Below are 21,540 nucleotides of genomic sequence, written 5' to 3'. Positions count from 1 at the left end.
TTGTCTGAAATAAAAAGTTTGGTTCAATCCTGTCAAATGCTTTATTAGCGTCCATGGAAATTATTAGCAATGGTTCTTGATTTTTTTGAGCGGCATTCAATATGTGGAGCAGGCGCCGCACATTATCTGCCCCCTGTCTGTTTTTAATGAAGCCTGTTTGATCGGCATTTATTATCTTAGGCATAATGTCCTCCAATCTATGTGCAATTATTTTAGATAATATTTTATAATCTGCGTTTAAAAGGCTAAGTGGTCTATAAGAGTCACATCTCTGTTTGTCCTTGCCCGGCTTTGGCAATAATGTAATTGTTGCATTTTCCAGTGATTCCGGTAATTTGTTATTTTCTAAGGCTTCTTTAATCATATTTGTAAGTGGTGTCAATAATTTATTAGAAAAGGCCTTATAGTAATCAGCTGAGAATCCATCTGGTCCAGGGGTCTTATTATTTTGTAAACACTTGAGGGCTCGGAAGAACCTCCATTTCCGTTATATCTACATCAAGCAGTTCTTTGTCCTCATTATGTAATTTAGGAAGGGTTATTCCATCTATGAATCTTTTTGCAACAGTACCATCGACCCCTTGCTCAGATTTATACAGATCTTCATAAAACCGTTTAAACTCTGCATTTATGAGTACCGATTCATCAAGAAGTTTATCAGCTTCCGTTAGAATTGTCCGTATAAATTTCTCCGATGTTTCTTTCTTAATTTGCCAGGCCAGTAATTTACTTGTTTTGTTTCCAAATTCATAGTAGTGATATCTAGTTCTGGCCATAGCTGCTTCTGCTCTATTGGTGCATAAATTATCATACTGCAACCTTACTTTTATTAATGTATTAAGACATTCTTCCTTTTTGGTGGCAATATATTCCTGTTCCAAGTTTTTAATGTCAGTCAACTAAACAATGGTGGTGGCCCAGGCAGTTGTTAAAGTTAAAGTTCTAGCCACTCTCGATAAACAGCAAAGTATATTAGTATATTAGCAGTCGGATACAGAACGTAATTGTGTAAAGGAAAAAGGAAAATATTTAACCACAATATAATCACACTCATCCAGTAAGGGATTAATATCTAAATCATAAATGCACACAAAGTCTATATAAATCATATCTTCAATTCGTCTGACAGATGGGAGGTGGCGAGAGTCTGTATCAATGCTTAATGTTATAGTCCCTTTTTTTTTTTTTCCTTCATTTCACCTCAATCCCCAGATTTAACAGTGGAGGACTTCTCGTCTGCGAGTACGGATGTAAATTGCTTTGTTGAAATCACATTACATCACTTTAGTCTACTCACTCCGAAAATCTTTCAGATAGCGTTGCGCTTCAACAGGAGTGGGGAAAATTTTAATCGATCCCTGATGTCTGATGCGAAGTTGCGCTGGGTACATCAGAGCATATTCAATCTCCTTTTCTCGCAGCCTTTGTTTCACGTCACAGAACTCGTCTCTTCTGCGTTGCAGGTCTATGCTGTAGTCCGGGAAAAAAGATATTTTCTTATTCTCATATGTCGTCTCTCTCTTACTTCTAGCCAGTCGAAGGACTTTCTCTTTGTCTCTGAGGTTCAGAAACTTAGCAATGAAGGGCCGTGGTCTATCAGACTTCTTCCCGACGCGGTGTGCTCTTTCAAGGGTAATGTTTGATGTAAAGTTGTCATTCCCCAGGATTTGTGGTATAAATTTCTCCAAAAATCCCACAGCGTCATGGCCTTCTACTTGCTCGGGAATGTTCAGTATCCTTAGGTTGGACCTTCTGCTGCGGTTCTCCAAGTCGTCGATTTTGTCCTTGAGTTGAGTTGTCAATTTCTCCACTTTATCGGTGCGGTTATGCATTTCCTTAATGTCATCCTCGTTTGTACTTACTCGTGCCTCCATCTCCTCAACCTGCTCGGAAAGCATGTTAAGAGAGGATTCAATTTTCGTCAGGGTTATTTGTATATCAGCCGTTTTTTGTCAATATGTTTTGTAAGTTCCTCTTTAGTTTCTTTGATAGCATTGAGTAATTTACTAATTGGCAATTCCTCCTCCCCATCCGCCATATTTCTTGCTGCCAATGCGTGCTGGTATCCCGTAGTTTTTGTCGTTTTCTTTCGTTTTGAGTGTCGCAAATTATAATTTGCCATGCAGAAGTTTCTTTTGTAACTTTGCCTCTTGTTATGGTCAAAAATTATATAAGGGCAAGTTAGGATAGATGTAGATTCCTGGGCCTACCGCCGGGAGCTCACGAATGCACGTCTACTCTCGTCTGTTGTCAGCCATTTTGCTTTATGGCCTCAGGAACAAAAGGCTGCAAAGTCGCTGGTTGTGTATCATTCTTTTTACGCTGCTGATTCGGAATTACTAGATGACAAAAAACAAATATAATTCAGATTTAACAGAAGGAAAAGACCAAAATATTTCTTCATACATTTAAAGTACTCAGAAACTTATTCAAATACATTTTAACAGGTACATGATATGACTTTGTACCCTGCAGATAACCAAATGAATATGGCATGGTCACCAACAACAACATGTTGTTAAATGAAACAGATGTGGCACTGTTATTTTTTAAAATGCATTATGCATTTTTAAAAAATCTTTTTGTTTTCTGTTTTAAATGAATAAGTAAATCATAACCAACCAGAGTTTTTGGGGACTGATGATGGTGGGGGCTCGGGATGTATGGTTTCTGGGTTAGCTGAAAAGGATTCTGTAGCTGAGACTGGTCCTTGAACAGAACCTGGGGCCTGAAACATACACGTCTGCCGAGCCTGGGACCGAGTAGCAACTGAAAGTGACACAAAACCAAGTCAAACTGCTGAGATATGAGTTTATGCAATTCAGACTGCACTGAAAAAAGTCTAACATGCAGTCATTCATTCAATCTAATAAGTGCCATTCAAAACAGAATAAAATCATTGATTTGATTGTGAAACCCTTTCTTTTTGCATTTTAAAATACCACTTTTGATTTGGATGAAACTAAATATCTGTACAAAGGACACAACGCAAAGTTTTTGATTTCTCTCAAAACATATATTTCTTTTCATGTTGAACAGATAATATCTTTAATTTGAGTCAAAGTGATTTGCACTTGAACACGCCCACCAGAAATAGACCGGGACCCATTTTTATTCTGCATGGCTGCTGGAAACATCATGTCACATCTTTGATTAATTTCATCTGAAAATAAACGTAAGTAAAGCCAAGTGTGTTACAAAAGCTTTTATAATTTGTATTGCCAAAATCGCAGAAAATAACCCCATTTAAGCTGGGTCGACAGCCACCCCTAATTTTTGCATGATTGTAGCTGCTAGCTATAAGCTAGCTAGCTATCCTGCGCAACGTTAGAACTGGTTACCAGAAACCGACCATCACAGTCGGGAATACAAGTTAGTATACTGGTAAAAAACGGCTTTTTGCCTAACTAGCTAGCGTTACCACGATGCATCGGTGGTGGATAAAGCTAGCTAGCATAAGTTCATAGTTCATAACATTCATAGTATAACTCCGTGCTCCGCTTCGTTTGAATTTTTCTGGTGAGCTCGCGGTTTCTAGACACAAGCTTGTGTTTGTGCGCGCACGTTTGTCTCTCTTCATATAAATATCTGTGTGTTATGTGTGTGTACACCGAGGGCAAAAGATAATTATTAATGTGCATGATTTAGAGACAGAAATAACAAGCCAGCATATAAGATCAATGACATAAGACTAATTCCTTCAATTGACTTTCAGGCGCAGCTCGGAAAAATGTGCATTTTCTGAAGAAATTTTAATTTTAACAGCAAAAAATTGACCCTATGCCAAACTTAGTCGCTAATGGCTGGTCTGTAGACTGTTTGGTATGTCATGTTACGTATTTCTTGGTTTTTCTATGTAATGTGTTTTATAGAGAAGTAACATTATTCTTTTTTTTCTGTATGCTTTCAGAACCACAGATCGCTCCATCCATTCCATGGCTGAAGCATACATTTTCATTTAATCTGAACAGGTATCATTTTGCATTTACACTGCACATCCTTTTTAAACATTTCATAATAATCTAGACTCTCCCTTTTATTTATGAAAATGTTCCACCATTGATTTAATTTAATGATTATGCAATTCACAAATCTGATTAGTCAAATAATTGTTCTAATAGTCTGTGACCAAACAACTATCAAAATAGTAGTTTATTATGGTCAAAGATTTATCAGGTGTGCCAGACTTCAGTTCTTCACTTGTACATTTTGTTCCATATTTTACCTCAAGATATCCCAGAAAGATGAAGCTGAGGAAGAGCTGCAGAGTACCACCATGGCACTCTTCGTCTTCAGGGACAACTCAAGCCTCCTACATCAGCCTCGAGACATCGGGATAATCATTGATGGTGTGGAAGTCCTGAATGAGTTGCCTTCTGTGGCAGCTGGAGTGGCAATGGTCTTTGGACTCTGTTATGCTCTTAATATGGAATATCCACGAGGATTCAGGTTCACCTTTGAGGCTCTTCAAAAGATTATGATGGAGCTTGACTTTAACAAGATGACCTCTAAGATTCGCAAACTTAATTGTGAACTTAACACTGCACAGTAGTGTGTTTGCATGCATGTGTGCATGTGTATGTGCACATGCATGTGCATGTGTGCTTGGTTATTTTGCTTGGTTGGCCTGCAGTGGTATTCTACATTCAAAATTTATAAGAACACCCATTTGAAAGGGAGATTTAAGTTGATTTCATTGATACATGTGTAGATTTTTTTTTTTTTACATTGTACAGGCACAGTGCACATTTTTGAGTACTTGCAAATTGGTTTAAAAAGAGTTTTTATAATGGTTTTATGCCAGTTTTAGACAGGTTGCAGGTTTTATACTGGTTTTCAAAAGATTGCAGGTTTTATAAAACAAACATTTCTCTAATCATTTCTGCCGTAGCACTAAATCTGTATATTACTAATCCTCTCTATTGATTATAGTTAAAATGGTTTGGAACAATAAATAATTTTGAAATAATTGGTTGGCCAACTGTCTTGTTTTTTATAGGAAATGCAGAGCATTTTTGAACTGAAATAAAATGAAATGTAAAAAATATAGTTTGAATATATGTAAATCAATTACCTGGCTTCAACACAAACATATTAGTTCATGTTAATTTGGTTCGATGTGAATACATTAGGTTGGTTAAATTTCAATATATTAGCTTGGTTCAATAATTAAAATATGGTTCTATGTAAAAAAAATCAATTTGGATCAATGCAGAATTTAAAGTTTCAGTCAAGTCTAGTAATATTGTTTATATCAACATAAAAGTATCAGGTCATATCAAGTGACTCAATTTGGATTCTATAAAGCCAAATATTTTGGATGTGACAACTGGACATCATTTTTTTTTTTAATTTGAATAGGGTTATTCTAGTTACAGTGTGATTATTACCAGCATTATTGATCTGGATTAAGACAGCCACTACTGGTAAAATGGAGGAGAAAAAGGTAAGAAGAAGGAAAAAAAAAAAAAAAGCTGTACGAGGCTGTCTGGCAAAACACAAGTGACACCAACAGTAAATTCACCACTTATTTTTCCGAAAACAGAACAACCAAATTAGACATCCACAGTGGTAGAAAAGTGTGTTACTTGAAACAATCCTCCATTTCTGACCATTACTTAATCATTTTTCTCCCAATCTCACCCTGAAAATAATGACTAAATACAGCAGGAAAGTGTTTAGAGAGGTCACATTTGGAAACTGTTTTTCTTTCTATAGTAACAAAATTCTTTTTACAAGCCCTAGGTATTGCCCCCTGGTGGCCATTAAAAAGAATAGAAATTTAAGACAGAGTCTACACCTTTATTTAAATGTCTAAAAAAAAAAATGTCAGACAGCTTTTAATCACCTGCCTGACACAAAAATATGGAACTGATTGACTTGTTTGACATACTTACTGTACATTACGAACATAAAAAGACAACAAATATCAAGTAACTTTAACCAGTAGTGATGTGCGATACCACTGATTTCCTTTCCGATCCGATACCAAGTAAAATTCAGGGTGGTATCAACGATACTGATCCTTTTTGCACGATACTTTGTGCAAAAATGTATTTTATTTATTGTATCTCAAATTATAGCATCATAATGATTACAGGACATCAGATTACTTGTTCTTATCACTTAATAATACAGAATTCATCATATAGAAATAAAAAAAACCTGAAGTTGTGCGCTATTTGAACACCTTGCCTGCCTGCAGCACTAAAGGACTCCATGAGAGACGTCTGTCTCGCCCTAGCAGCACCTGTCCCTGTCCACTCCTCCTCCTCCTCAGTTCGCCTCAACATACGCTCATCATATTCTGTGATATGATTTACTCTGAGGTGTTTGACAAATTTGTGGTGTTGCCACAACACCTCACTTTCTTGCCACATGTATCACAAACCACGTTTGTGGATGTAAAATACGTCCGAACATAACTCCAGTTACGCTCAGCCATTGTTGTGACTGCGCACGCCAAGGGACTGCGACACATTTATACAGCCGTATTTCGCACATGACTATGAAAAGCGGAAGAGGAAGTAGTTGCTTCCAATGTAGACAATCCGAATGAAATAGGATCTTCCCACTGTGATCCTGTTAATGATAAACTACAAGTTTACTCTAAATTACTAAAATATCAATATTTTAATGTGAGAATCAATTCTAGAACATAAATGACTGGTATCAGAGGAATTGATATTTCAGTATTGAACCGCACATCACTATTAACCAGCCACTGACTTATGAATTTTGTGGCTCCATTGTATATTGGTTTTCAAATCTGCTTAGCTTAATAAGAGGTTACTTGTCCAGTTCCAAAACAAATATTCTCTTTGTGGGTTGTGTCAGGAAGGAAGATACCAAAATATCCAGAGCTTCCTGTTGTGACAAGATCTTTCACATGGAATTCCAATAAAATTGATTCATGTTTGTGGCTGTAATGTGACAAAATGTGAGAAAGTTCAGTTCAACGATTAAACTGGCCTTAAAACTTTATTTTTTTTAACATTTATTTTTAAGCTATGTTTTTCCAGACATCTTTTTGACGTACTTATTTATGATGTATTTTTATTTTTTTCATGTTGACAACAGGAAATTTCATATTAAAATGAAATTATCTGCGAGAGCTGCCTGTTGTGACAAGGTGGCAGACAAAGAAACAAAAAACAAAACACAAAGTACTAATAAGAGACTTTATCTAAATTTTGATTAAGAAGCCCCTACATTATTATGTATTCCTTGAAATTTAAATGAATTATCATTTTTAAAAAAGTGCTAGCGTATTTATCTCTACATTTTTGCAATTACTCGCTTTTTCCTTTACTCATTTTGATATATTTTCTAAATAAATAATTATTTGTGGACAAAATCATCCAACTCTTGTTGTGATCTTGCTCTGTTACAGTAATAATCCAGCTGCTCTTCGCTGATGCCTTGGGTACGTTTAATTCAACACAGTGAAAGCACAATGTCCTGCTGTTGTTACAAAAGCAGAACTTAACTCACCCCTGACCAAAAAGCTGATTGTTCCGGGAGGGATTTGGACACCAGAGCTATAACTTTAATCACAGACACAAGGATTAATTTGCATCAAGTATACAATATTTTCCAGTATTAAAGTAAAAATGTAACTTGTATGTTGTAATTGTTCTTTTTGTGTCAAGGTATACATCTGGAGTTCCACGAGGAAGCTAAAAGTTGGATTGAGGCCTTGGCGCACTGTCAGAGAAATAATTCCTCGCTGGTTGAAATATGCAACAAGACTGTGAGGGTTGAAGTGAAAAATCTCTTGCAAAATAAAATCTTGCAGGATGGTGTGTGGATTGGCTTGGAACGACCAATCTTTGGCAACAAGGATGAATGGAAGTGGATTTCAGGGTCAAAACTACTAAATGCTCAGTTGAACAGCACTGATTCAGTCAACGGCTTCAACAACCACTGTGGAAAGATCGTCTTCGTTAATGAGACAAAAGAAATTAAGTGGCTGGATGCCAGCTGTCATGAAAAAATACCTTACATCTGCAAAGGTAAGCTGCTGATTTGTTTGGGTCAGTCTGGCATGATATTGATACCAAATGTTAAATTCTCCCCTTTTCCAGATTTGAAATTTTGAGGATGCTCATATACAGTCAACTGAATTGTTTTGAGTGAGTGGTTATTGATTTTTGTGAAAGAAAGGGAAGCCAGCAGCTGCAGCAGGCAGGAGAAAGGCGATGACGACAGCAATGGCAGCAAAGAGAAAGGCGACAGCGGCGAGGAGGAAGGCAACGGCAGCAAGGGGGAAGGCAACAGCAGCAGCGAAGAGAAAGGCGACAGCGGCGAGGAGAAAGGCGACAGCGGCGAGGAGAAAGGCCAGGGCAGCAAGGGGGAAGGCAACAGTAGCAAGGGGGAAGGCAATGGCAGCAAGGGGGAAGGCAACGGCAGCAGCGAGGAGAAAGGCCAGGGCAGCAAGGGGGAAAGCCAGGGCAGCAAGGGGGAAGGCCAGGGCAGCAAGGGGGAAGGCCAGGGCAGCAAGGGGGAAGGCCAGGGCAGCAAGGGGGAAGGCAACGGGAGCAGCGAGGAGAAAGGCGACGACAGCAAGGAGAAAGGCTACAGGATCTAATGAACACTGAAAGCTAACTAAAATACTATTTTTTTTAAAATAAATAGATAAATAAATAAGGAAATATTCTAAGTTTTAGTCTTTATGTTTTTTAAATCTTGTTTCCTGAGACTTTGGATGTCTACATGAAACTGACCTGGCTGTCTTCCTGTTGTGCTTATGCTGATTTTCTAAATCTTGACCTTTATGCCATTTTAATTAAAATACAAAATGTTTTTTTGATCTCTCATTGTTGTTTGAGTTAATATATTTGTATGTGTCAGAATCCCTGTGTTGAGTTTTGTTCACTCTCAGTATTTCCTGGGTTTTTTGTATATTGATATTCTAAGGTTTTGTTTATCATCTAGTTCAGTTTTGGGGTTTAGGTCTATATTCTGAGTCTTCTATGTATTCCTTCCCTAGTTATCAGGTTTCCCTTTTGTTTTTGTTCTGTCTAGTTTTCATCTATTTGTGATTCCATGTTTGCAACTTCCTGGTCCTCGTATTAGTTGTGTTTGCTGTTTTATTGTGATAGTTTCTTGTTTAGTGTGTGTTGCCCAAAGATGTACTTCCCCTGTCATGTTACCCCTGATTTGTCTCTGCTGTGTTCACATCTGTTTCCACTTCCATACTCACCCTCTTGTGTTCACACTATTCCTGTCTGCCTATGTGCCCTGTCAGAGAATCTGTTATGTTCCCATTAGCGATCTGTCTAGTTCCTGTCTCATGACGGCCCTCTTCATGTTTCGGTTTTCTGTTATTTCCAGTTTAGATTTTTTTTTTAGTTCGGGTTTATGTTTTGGACTTTTGCCTTTGTTTTGTACCAGTTCCATCAGCCTAATAAAAGCGCTCACTTTTAAACCTCCATGTAAGCATTTATGTCTGCCAACTATACAAACACTGACAGTATGCTGTTCAAACAAACTGATAAGCTTCTATTTGTTTCCTATTTGACTAAACACACCCTCCTACTTGAAGGTCTTTGGACTTTTTGTAATTTCCAAATTTCAAATTCAAATAGCTTATACACTTGGATTTACAAGATATTTGAGCTTCATTTTAGCTTTGAGATTCATTTACTAGTCAAATTTGTGAATTAAGAGTTATTTAATGTATAATGTAAGAAATTGCACACACATAATTATACAAAAAACATTAAAAAGTAAGTAAAAACAAAACAGCTGAGTTTTTTAATCTCATCTGTCCTGGTTATGAGAAGAATGCAGGGAGCATTTGCCGTCAAACTTCATTCAAATTGATAGTTTTAATGTGACGATCAGGTACTTATGTATCAAGTTATTTTGTACACTGACTAATTATTCAACAAATAATATCAGCTTGCAATTGTTAATGCACTCTTTCATACCATAAATACTCAGAGTCCTTATTTAATGCCAGCTACAGGACAATATTTAATGCAGCTAAAAGACAATTGTGTGCTCTTCAAGTTCATTGTTTTTAGTACACAGAAATGTAGATGTCCTAAATGATGTGTAACATCGTGTCATTTGCATATTTGGTGCAGCAAGTTGTGTTTGCCTAAAGGCTAATGCTCATCCAGTACATATAGTGGCTTGCAAAACTATCCGGCCACCTTGAACTTTTCCACATTTTGTCACATTACAGCCACAAACATGAATCAATTTTATTGGAATTCCACGTGAAAGACCAATACAAAGTGGTGTACACGTGAGAAGTGTAAATCCAATCGAGAATCTATGGCAAGATCTGAAAACTGCTGTTCATAAATGCTGTCCATCTAATTTGACTGAGCTGGAGCTGTTTTGCAAAGAAGAATGGGCAAGAATTTCAGTCTGTAGATGTGCAAAGCTGGTAGAGACAGACCCTAAAAGACTGGCAGCTGTAATTGCAGCAAAATGTGGTTCTACAAAGTACTGACTGAGGGGGCTGAATAATTACGCACACTCCACTTTTCAGTTATTTTTTTGTAAAAAATGTTTGGAATCATGTATGATTTCCGTTCCACTTCTCACGTGTACACCACTTTGTATTGATCTTTCACGTGGAATTCCAATAAAATTGATTCATGTTTGTGGCTGTAATGTGACAAAATGTGGAAAAGTTCACTTGTTCCTGCCTAACTGGCTTCAGGGGTATTTCAGCAGACACATCTGGGTTACACAAACAAAGTTCAACTGAAGATTAAACTGGCCTTAAAACTTTATTTTTTTTAACATTTATTTTTAAGCTATGTTTTTCCAGACATCTTTTGACGTACTTATTTATGATGTATTTTTACTTTTTTCATGTTGACAACAGGAAATTTCATATTAAAATGAAATTATCTGGCTTCCCCTCTTTCCTGAAAAAACAAATTCCTGTTTCTGTGTAGCTAATGCAAATATGAATACAGAGACTGTATTGTGAGATAACATGAAAGTTGTTTTTTCAGTCGAATAGAATGCAAATGTGTGCTTTTCACTTTTTTAAGAACAGCATGTAAGTTCAACATATCAGGACATAAAAAAAATCATTTGATCAGTTTTAAATTAAGTAAATACAGCCTAAGATGATAAACAACACATCAGATATTACTCTGTGTTATTATTTATTCTATGAAAACTAAACCAAAATGCAGAAGAAAACTAGGTACACTAGGTGCACTGTTACTGCTTCCATAGGAAATAACAGAGTAAGAAGCAGCCAGGTTCTGCTAATGCACTTGATTACAGCCAGTGTCTTTTCTGATCATCAGATAATCTTAGGAAACATGTTGTTGCTGCCTGTCAGTCTGTGAATGGTTATAAAACCATTTTATATTTGAAGTCAGTTTTTCTACAGTGAGAAAAGATATTGACACATGGAAAGCAAGACAGCAGCCAATCTCTCTAGGAGTGGACATCCCAAAAATTCATAAAGGAGGCTTAGACTGACCAAACTGCATCTCACCAAACCAAAAGACTTCTGGATCAGACTGCATCATATTACTAAAATGCATCATTGCACTGCATCAAATGCAGTGAGGACTGGGAAAGCCTCCGTTTTCCCAGTCCTCACTGCTACGCGAAAATGCTTTTTTCAAAATTATCCACTTTAGAGAACGTTTTCAAAAAGCTCAGTTTTCCTTGACCACAAAAGGCGTATCAGTGTGGACGGAAGGCCAAAATGGAGAGAAAACTATGCGTTTTCAAACTAAAACGTATCAGTGTGGACATGGCCACAAACTATTTTCATAGCACTCTGTCTTATAGTTCTCAGAGGTAACACCATTTACCACTTGGATGTTAGTACTTTGTACGAGCTAGAGTTGTTAGCCCCAAGCTCCAACCTGCAGGCCCCAGGTGTCTGACCTCTAACCCTTGCTGCAGGCCCCATGTCCATTCAAGGCCCTTGTGCGGTAGCAGTAACAGGAGTAGTAGGAATGGTAGTTGTACTAGTATTGTGCAACACACATGCAAGCAGGCTTCAGAAACTGGCATTCTTCTGACCTGCAAATGGTGAAAACATCCCACATATGCATGTCATACTCGTAATTGAAATTTAGAAATTTTGATAAGTAAAATGTCATCAAAAAAAGAGTTTAAAGCTCAATTTGGCATAGACACAGACTTTATTAATCACCCAGCAGGGACATTCACAGTTACAGCAGTACATGGGTCAGGAAGAGAAAGTGAATCAGAAATATAATATAAAAATAAACAAATTACAAAAAACGGTGCACAAATTTAAAATTAGCCAAACAATCTATACGAGAGTAATTACTACTAATCTATAAATGACTGTTATATATAACAAATACACTCCATGTCAGTATAAAGCTGAGTGTCATTCCTGATCAGTTGATGCAAGACTTATAAATTAAAGCTGTCTGCAAATAATAAGCAACCAGTTTGTTCAAAAAGTAGCACAAACAAAGAAATGACTCAAAATTTATAACTGGAACTCGGCTGATATTCCAGCAGACAATAATTAAAAGTTTTTTCTGCCTCCATAGATTAAGAATTTTATGTTTAATTATTTAACAAGACCTGTGACTTCAAAGCATGTGCATTCAAATTTCAGAACAGGCTCAACATCGTTGTTGTTTATTGGATTTTACTTTGCTGCTTTACTTTGAGCAGTCTGGTTTTCTTTTTTTCTTTTTTTTGTTTGGTTTTTTTTACATTTTGTCTTGCGAGTGTGCATCAGTTTGATTTCATTAACACAAACTTTGTATGCAGTTTACAACAGAGGTAAAGAGATTTAAACACACCAGAATCAAACAGCTAGGAACAAAACTAAATGTACTAAAGAACAAACCAAAAAAATCAAACTTGATATTTAAATAGCACAGCAAGAAAGTCAAAACTATGATCTTAGGTAAACTATTCCAGGTTTATGGCATGTCTAAAATCTGTCACAAATAATTCTATTTTCAGTTCAGTTTAATTACATAGTGCCAAATCACAACAACACTTGTCTCAAGGTGTTTGTAATTTAAGCTAAAGAACCTACAATAATACAAACTATTAAAAATAATGACATCCAAAATAGTTTTCCTGTGAAACACAACAGTAGCTTGAAAATGCACATGTGCCCAGTACTAACTACCTTGAAATTGTCCAGGTGTCTTCCTTGCTAACCCTGATAAGAAGAAACCCGAGTAGCCATGGAGGTCAAATCCTGTCAATTCCTCTTTTTAACAGTAGCTCCCCTATTGATCGTGGCACTTATAGTAAACAATACTCAGACTTCTACCTTTAGTATTTTAGAAAAGGTTAGAAAGTGAATGTCCACAATTTAGAATTTAACTGCAGAAAGAAATTTAGCAAGAGCAAAGAAAATTCAAATAGTAAAAATTACAAACATAAAGAATTCACATCACTGCGCATACAGTCACAAATAGATAGAATTTACTTCATGTTTCCTTCAGCAGTTCTACTTCAATTAGATTTGTCTTTAATGTATTTTCACATAAATATTTATTGTTTTAATAAAAAGTTATTTATATTAGTTATCCCAAAAACTCATGATACACTTGCCTTTACAGGGTTAACTAGAGAGACGCCATGTGTATGTTTATGTAGCTCCTCTCTAGATGTGTAACCACAGTGGCAAATCAACTGTTAGTGATTCATTCAAGTGTCAGACTATATATAAACCACATCCTCGTTCTCCTTCTTTTCATTATCTCATGGAATAAGATTAGTAAACAGTCATCAGAGGAAGGGAGACTTTATTTTAAACAGAGAAAATGTTGACTTGCTACTGCAGTAACCGTGACAGATCAGGTCAATATAAAGTACCTTTATACAGCAAAGATTAAAAGGAAATGAACTGAAAATTATATAGCTACTAACTTTTAAGGAGGAATGCTTCCTTATATGAATTAAAAAACACAACTTAAATATAGAGATTACTTTTCTGAATGCAAATTATACTTCGCATGGGATAATGTGGCATAGAGATAAGGTAAATGTGTGCTATCCACCTTACCCAGCTTTATGCCTGCAGTACTGGTAGATACACTCAACAAAAATATAAACGCAACACCTTTGTTACTGCTCCCATTCCCCATGGGATGGACGTAGAGACCTAAAATTCATTCCAGATACACAATATAACCACCCCTCCCAAACAGTGGTCACAAATCAGTCCAAATGTGTGGTAGTGGGCACATCTGCCATATTGAGATAATCCATCCCACCTCACAGGTGTGCCACATCAGGATGCTGATCTGACATCATGAGTAGTGCACAGGTGTACCTCAGACTGCCCACAACAAAAGGCCACCCTGGAATGTGCAGTTTTGTCTCACAGCAAAATGCCACAGATGCCACAAGCAATGAGGGAGCGTGCAATTGGCATGCTGACAGCAGGAATGTCAACCAGATCTGTCGCCCGTGCATTGACTGTTCATTTCTCAACCATAAGCCGTCTCCACAGGCGTTTCAGAGAATATGGCAGCACATCCAACCGACCTCACAACCGCAGACCTCGTGTAACCACACCAGCCCAGGACCTCCACATCCAGCAGGTTCACCTCCAAGATCGTCTGAGACCAGCCACCCAGACAGCTGCTGGAACAATTGGTTTGCACAACCAAACAATTTCTGCACAAACTGTCAGAAACCGTCTCAGGGACGCTCAACTGCATGCCCGTCGTCCTCATCGGGGTCTTGACCTGACTCCAGCTCGTCGCCGTAACAGACTTGTGTGGGCAAATGCTCACATTCGATGGCGTCTGGCACGTTGGAGAGGTGTGCGCTTCACGGATGAATCATGGTTCACATTGTTCAGGGCAGATGGCAGCTGAGAATGTCCCAGTTCTTGCATGGCCAGCATACTCACCGGACATGTCACCCATTGAGCATGTTCGGGATGTGCTTGACCGGCGTATACGACAGCGTGTACCAGTTCCCATGAATATCCAACAACCTCGCACAGCCATTGAAGTGGAGTGGACCAACATTCCACAGGCCACAATTGACAATCTGATAGACTCCATGCGACGATGTGTTGCACTGCATGAGGCAAATGGTGGTCACACCAGATACTGACCGGTTCTGGGTCCCCAGACCCCCAATAGCGCAAAAAACTGCACATTCCAGGGTGGCCTTTTGTTGTGGGCAGTCTGAGGTACACCTGTGCACTACTCATGATGTCAGATCAGCATCCTGATGTGGCACACCTGTGAGGTGGGATGGATTATCTCAATATAGCAGATGAGCCCACTACCACACATTTGGACTGATTTGTGACCACTGTTTGGGAGGGATGGTTATATTGTGTATCTGGACTGAATTTTAGGTCTCTACGTCCATCCCATGGGGAATGGGAGCAGTAACAAAGGTGTTGTGTTTATATTTTTGTTGAGTGTAAGTAGGCAAGTGTCCCAGTGTCAGAGTGCTAAATTCGCTACTCGCATAAAGGAGAAATCAACAATATTCTACATTTGGACACCACGGCGACAGCTGCTCAGGCCCAAGGCTGGAGCCCACCAAAACAACTCCCTGATAACGACTGTGTGATGACTATTCTTCCCATCCCATGAAGGACACCTGGATCGGCTGGAGGACTGTTTACTTAGCCTGATAGGCCGAAGGACACTGTCTCAGCTGAACTATGGACACGCACACACATACACTTACACTGATAAGCACGCACTCATCCCCCTCCCTTCCAAACGCCTTCGATGCTTGTTCCTGCGGGGGAAGACAGCGGGTCTGTGTGCCGCGCTGAAATGATAGCATGGTGCAGGACGACTGCTGTGTTCCTTCGACTCACCCCCCACCCCCCTATCCATCCCCTGTGGCTTGTCATGTGCTCTGATGTTGTGATGTGGACATTAATGTGCTCTCTGTGCAGAGGAGTTTTTTTTGTTTCCTGTTCTCGTGCTGTCCTCCCATAGGCTGCCCAGCGTGTGAAGAGGTCTCTTTTTTTTTTTTTCTCTTGTACTTTTCCCATTGTTGTGTAATTTTTTCAGTGTTATTCTCCCAACGCTGCCGATCTCCGACTGTATTCCCTTGTGTTGTCTTTGTTGTTGTGTGTGTAAGTCGGGGGGGGGGGGGGGGGGGGGGGGTCCTATTCCTCTGTGGGGCAACCTGCATATGGCCAATAAAGCATTCATTCAATTCAATTCAATTCAATTCAATTCAAGTGAACCTTTTAAATCACATTTGAAAACATGAAAAATGAGTCATAATGTGAAATCTAAAGCACTAAATTAATTCTACAAGTATACATGCAGGTGGTGGCAGATTAACTAGTGATTCAACAACACTTCCTGTAAACATAATACTAAAAATACAAGCTTTTTCATATTGTGGCTGTGACTCAATATATTTGTTTGCTTGTCATGAAAACTGATAACCACGTATTTGTTTCCCATTTGACTGAACACACTTTCTCACTGTAAGGTCTCTGGATCTAGATTTACATACATACTTACATAGGGTAAAAAAGGGAAGTACAACACTGTGAACTAATTCCAGTATGAGTTTCCTGTTATCAGTTTTTAAGGATGACTTGAAACAGCAGCTGAAAAAAACAATAGTAAAATATGCTTGTTTAGATTTGTTGCATACTCTGAGACAATTATAAAGAAATCTGACCCACTATCAAGAAATATTAAAAAACAACAACAACAAAACATGCTGCATAAATGGTTCCAGCCTTTGCTATTTTGTAAACTGTAGCTAAGAAATTGACTTCACTGCAAAGCTGGTATACTATAGGCAGACAGGTATGTTATAGTGTTATATTACAGAAACCATCAGAGCTAAATGTCTACATTTCAGTGGAACCCATTGCAAGCATCATGTAAAGCATACAGTAAACAAATAAGAATGACTGTCTCTCTCAATACAGCATTTATTGAGAGAGTAATAACAGAAGCACCCTTGATTTCATGAAGAAGAGAAACAAGCATAATGTATTGATGTGCAGAATTTAGATGGAGGTGGTTAGACTCCAATGGGATGTCTCGGTGGAACGTCACCCCCACAGTGATACAGATTAGATTTAGTTTTATAATCAAATTATGTATCTTCTTTTAGATCAGAGGACGGGCATACAATAGCTAATCTGTTGTTAAAGTTGTACAGAATAACCTGACAGAGTTTATTTGGATTCATTTATTAGAATGTTTGTTTTCCCCCTTACTATATCAGACTATATTATTATATTAGAAATGTTAACCACACTGCATATCCACAGGGCCTTAGGGGATTCTTGAAAAAAGAAAGAAGAGGAAGCCAAATAAGCATTTGTGGGTGTGTTTCTTTAGTCAAAACAGGTGACATCTGTACACCTGTGGATCTCTATAAAACAACATCACATTTCTCTGCCTGCATTTTTATCACAACAACTAAAAAATCTTAATGGGGTAAGTACAAGATCTGTCTGAAGAACACAAATATAGAAATTTGGTTATATGTGATTGATCTTAAAAAATAAACTTACTCATTTAGTTCAAAAAGAAAAGGAACATTTGGTTTGGTAGGTCTAAGCAATGTGTTTGATTAGAGGAGCTATTCATTTTCTATACCAGCTACCAGTCTTAAGAGAATTGAATCATTATTACAGTAGTTTATATATGTTTATATAAATAAACTACTGTACCCAAAACTTCTGCCTATGATGATTTTATGATTAATGGACAAACTGTGTCGACATTTGCACTAAGTACTAGAATCCAAGTTATCATTATTAAGTGTTTCTGTATCATGAAAACAAGTGTACAGTATATAATGTGTATCTATTTGAATGCCTAGATTGTACCCTAACTCTAGTTTTGCACCTTGGATATGTAATTTTCACAGTTACATTAACACTTGGGCAAAGGGTGGAAGTATTTTAACTTTTCTACGTGAATGTGCTGTGTATGTTTTTTTCATAACTTTCCAATATTTTTCTGGTCATGTTTACAGGTCATGGCAAGACTGATCTATCTATCACTGCTGCTGGGTATGTTACTAACTGATTGGTCATAGTTAGAAACCTTAAAACATTTTATCAAAATTACAATTATCAAACCCAATCACTGTAGCAATTCACACAGAGGAAGAACCTATTCTCTGCTCTAGTAAATGCACTATTTTCATTTTAAGAAAAAGTTATTTGGTTTTGTTCAATCCCTCTGAAGCTTTAAAATCCATGTTTCTTGTAAAGTTCGTGCTTGTCTATTATTTATTTTATACATTTGTTCCTGCATTTCTTATTTTTACTTTTTTTCAATTTATTTTTTACTGCAAATCATTTTCTCTAATTTATTGATAAAATAAAAGGGAAAGCAAAACACCTATGATAATATATATACAAGGAAACTAAATACAGTTTTGGTGTGATCAACAGTCCAGCTGTTCAGCTGTTCCTCAGAAGATCCAACGATAGAGTGCCCTGCTAACTGCATAGTTGACAGTTGGAACTGGACACTTCAATGTTTTCAAACCAGCAACCATGACTCACTGATGGTTGTGGGTCAGACATTGGATCACTGTATGCCTGGGAACAGCTTTAATATGTACAAAACTAGCTGTTTGTCTTTGCAGGTAAATGGAGGTAAGCTCTCCAAACCACATTTTTGTTGTTATCTCTACTAAATGTCCATAGTTAAAAAAAAAACGACATAAAACAAGATGTCTGCATGCTGTGTGTTCTTACATATGGTTTGCAAGGATCCAACATACAACTGACCAACAGAAAACCTGACTGCTCAGAACTGCAGAAGCATATACATTCCAGCTGTCAGTGGAAATCATTGTGACAAAAATCTTACTAAGGACACGTGTATTAAATTTACACCAGGGTAAATATGTCTTGCATCCATTCTGCTGCTAATGTAATCTTAAGAATCCTACGTAGTGTACATTACAAGTAATTATTTTTTCTTACAGAGAGAAAATATGTATCTCCTTGGGATCTAATGGGAAGGGGAAGGTAAGGATGGAATTTAACTGGACTCAAGAACACCCAGGCAGTATCTGTAATGACACGGGTAAGTTTTATTCAACAAAATGAAACCATCTTACTGCGTTTGAAGCAGTTTTTTAGAACTTTTTCAACTTAGAGCTTTACCACACACACAAAATGGAAATTACTCTGTAATTAAAAAATCACTGCTGACTGTTGTTTATCGTTGAAATATGACTCAACATAAGATGTGCCTCCAGGAGAAATGTAGCACTAGACTAGTCAGAAGAAAAAATGCAAATGACCAAATAAAAGAATAACGTAGACATGAGACTTTGTACATGCTAAAATAAAATTAAAATTATAGTCATTGTAAAATGATGTATATTTACCTGCATTGAACCAGAATTTTTTTAATTGAATGTCCAATGTAGAAAACTAAAATTGTGATCTTTTCATTGTAAAATAGAAGAGTCCTCAGAGCTTTGCATTTGCAGCAGTGAGGCAGAAGATTGTTTTGTGTCACCACATCCTAAAATCTGTGTTGCAAAAACCTTAACCTACCTTTTCTGTGTTCAGATCTGCAGTTCCACTCAGTAAACAAAACTTGGATTGATGCATTGGAGCACTGTCGGCAAGAGAATTCCTCCTTGGTTGAAATCTACAATGATGCAGTCGGTGTTAAAGTTAAAAATCTGCTGCAAAATAAAACAGAGTCACACACAGGGGTGTGGGTTGGCCTGGAACGATCCATTTTTGGCAATAATCCTGAATGGAAATGGATTTCAGGGTCAAAGGTTTTATATTCTCAGTGGAACAACAGTTTTCCTGTAAACTCCTTAAACAACCACTGTGGAAAGATCATCACAGTTAATGAGGCAGAACAAATCAAGTGGCTGGATGCAAACTGCCATGAAAAATTGCCATTCATCTGTCAACGTAAGCTGCTGTTTTGATTAAGATTAGGTCAGGTATAAGCACCCGAATGTTTTTAAATCTCACCTTTCTTCAATTGCCAGGTCTGAAAAACAACATTTGCTCTACTAAAGCACCTACTCTGAATCCAGGTAAATCTACTGAAACTATTTCTAGTTTGAAAGCAGAAACTTGTAACTTTATGTTCACTTCATGTTCCTTAGAAAGAATGTATGCAAACTAAAAACACAAGTCATTCTGTTATTTGTTTTTTATCATTTTAAATTCACATTTGTGTTTTGGGTTACAGTGCTTTGCATTGACATCGACAAGGATAGTTGCTAATAAATGAATCGAGAACAGGATATACTGCATCTCCCTGTTCACACTGAGATGAAATTCCTGAGGAAACAGATGAATGACCCAACATATCCAGTGTATAAATACTCTCTTCAAGGTACTGTTGTGTTTCACAGGAAAACTATTTTGGATGTCATTATTTTTAATAGTTTGTATTATTGTAGGTTCTTTACCTTAAATTACAAACACCTTGAGGCAAGTGTTGTTGTGATTTGGCACTATGTAATTAAACTGAACTGAAAATAGAATTATTTGTGACAGATTTTAGACATGCCATGAACCTGGAATAGTTTACCCAAGATCATAGTTTTGACTTTCTTGCTGTGCTATTTAAATATCAAGTTAGATTTTTTTGGTTTGTTCTTTAGTACATTTAGTTTTGTTCCTAGCTGTTTGATTCTGGTGTGTTTAAATCTCTTTACCTCTGTTGTAAACTGCATACAAACTGATGCAGATTTCTTTAGAAAAATACACACTCACAAGACAAAATTAAAAAAAAAAAAACAAACAAAAAAAGAACAAAAAGAAACCCAGACTGCTCAAAGTAAAGCAGCAAAGTAAAATCCAATAAACAACAACGATGTTGAGCCTGTTCCGAAATTTGAATGCACATGCTTTGAAGTCACAGGTCTTGTCAAATAATTAAACATAAAATTCTTAATCTATGGAGGCAGAAAAAACTTTTAATTATTGTCTGCTGGAATATCAGCAGAGTTCCAGTTATAAATTTTGAGTCATTTCTTTGTTTGTGCTACTTTTTGAACAAACAGGTTGCTTATTATTTGCAGACAGCTTTAATTTATAAGTCTTGCATCAACTGATCAGGAATGACACTCAGCTTTATACTGACATGGAGTGTATTTGTTATATATAACAGTCATTTATAGATTAGTAGTAATTACTCTCGTATAGATTGTTTGGCTAATTTTAAATTTGTCCACCGTTTTTTGTAATTTGTTTATTTTTATATTATATTTCTGATTCACTTTCTCTTCCTGACCCATGTACTGCTGTAACTGTGAATGTCCCTGCTGGGTGATTAATAAAGTCTGTGTCTATGCCAAATTGAGCTTTAAACTCTTTTTTTGATGACATTTTACTTATCAAAATTTCTAAATTTCAATTACGAGTATGACATGCATATGTGGGATGTTTTCACCATTTGCAGGTCAGAAGAATGCCAGTTTCTGAAGCCTGCTTGCATGTGTGTTGCACAATACTAGTACAACTACCATTGCTACTACTCCTGTTACTGCTACTGCACAAGGGCCTTGAATGGACATGGGGCCTGCAGCAAGGGTTAGAGGTCAGACACCTGGGGCCTGCAGGTTGGAGCTTGGGGG

The 21,540-nt window shown here is 37.3% G+C and overlaps 1 protein-coding gene and 1 long non-coding RNA gene across 5 annotated transcripts; both read left to right on the top strand.

The window, feature by feature from the left end:
• Positions 1 to 2,692: 2,692 nt before the first annotated feature.
• On the top strand, positions 2,693 to 4,969 carry LOC113018047 (uncharacterized). 2 transcript variants are annotated; one of them, XR_003271675.1, is made up of 3 exons: positions 2,693 to 3,175; positions 3,911 to 3,971; positions 4,232 to 4,969. It is a non-coding gene; the product is annotated as an uncharacterized LOC113018047 (long non-coding RNA). The 2 variants fall into 2 exon arrangements; XR_003271676.1 differs by having other exon boundaries at positions 2,693 to 3,822.
• Positions 4,970 to 17,937: 12,968 nt separating this feature from the next.
• LOC113018044 (lithostathine-1-beta-like) lies at positions 17,938 to 21,262 on the top strand. 3 transcript variants are annotated; one of them, XR_003271674.1, is made up of 7 exons: positions 17,938 to 17,977; positions 18,365 to 18,571; positions 18,688 to 18,818; positions 18,907 to 19,007; positions 19,502 to 19,861; positions 19,942 to 19,989; positions 20,148 to 21,262. XR_003271674.1 is itself a non-coding variant. In XM_026161117.1 (5 exons), exons 2-5 carry the CDS (start codon positions 18,956 to 18,958, stop codon positions 20,180 to 20,182), a joined length of 495 nt encoding a protein of 164 aa, XP_026016902.1. In that variant the 5' UTR covers positions 18,352 to 18,818; positions 18,907 to 18,955; the 3' UTR covers positions 20,183 to 21,262. The 3 variants fall into 3 exon arrangements, 1 of the variants encoding a protein (XP_026016902.1); XR_003271673.1 differs by having other exon boundaries at positions 18,365 to 18,818; XM_026161117.1 differs by lacking the exon at positions 17,938 to 17,977 and having other exon boundaries at positions 18,352 to 18,818.
• Positions 21,263 to 21,540: the final 278 nt, after the last annotated feature.

The sequence above is a fragment of the Astatotilapia calliptera genome, unplaced genomic scaffold (genome assembly GCF_900246225.1).
Source record: "Astatotilapia calliptera unplaced genomic scaffold, fAstCal1.2 U_scaffold_35, whole genome shotgun sequence".
NCBI classification, from domain to species: domain Eukaryota; kingdom Metazoa; phylum Chordata; class Actinopteri; order Cichliformes; family Cichlidae; genus Astatotilapia; species Astatotilapia calliptera.
This window is presented reverse-complemented; position numbering and strand designations above follow the sequence as displayed.

Excerpts from the sequence above, each read along its gene's own strand:
- LOC113018044 (XM_026161117.1), top strand. The coding sequence starts at position 18,956 with ATGGAATTTAACTGGACTCAAGAACACCCAGGCAGTATCTGTAATGAC. Across the intron at positions 19,862-19,941 it reads ATTGCCATTCATCTGTCAAC|GTCTGAAAAACAACATTTGC; the intron begins GTAAGCTGCTGT and ends TTCAATTGCCAG. Across the intron at positions 19,990-20,147 it reads AGCACCTACTCTGAATCCAG|TGCTTTGCATTGACATCGAC; the intron begins GTAAATCTACTG and ends TTTGGGTTACAG.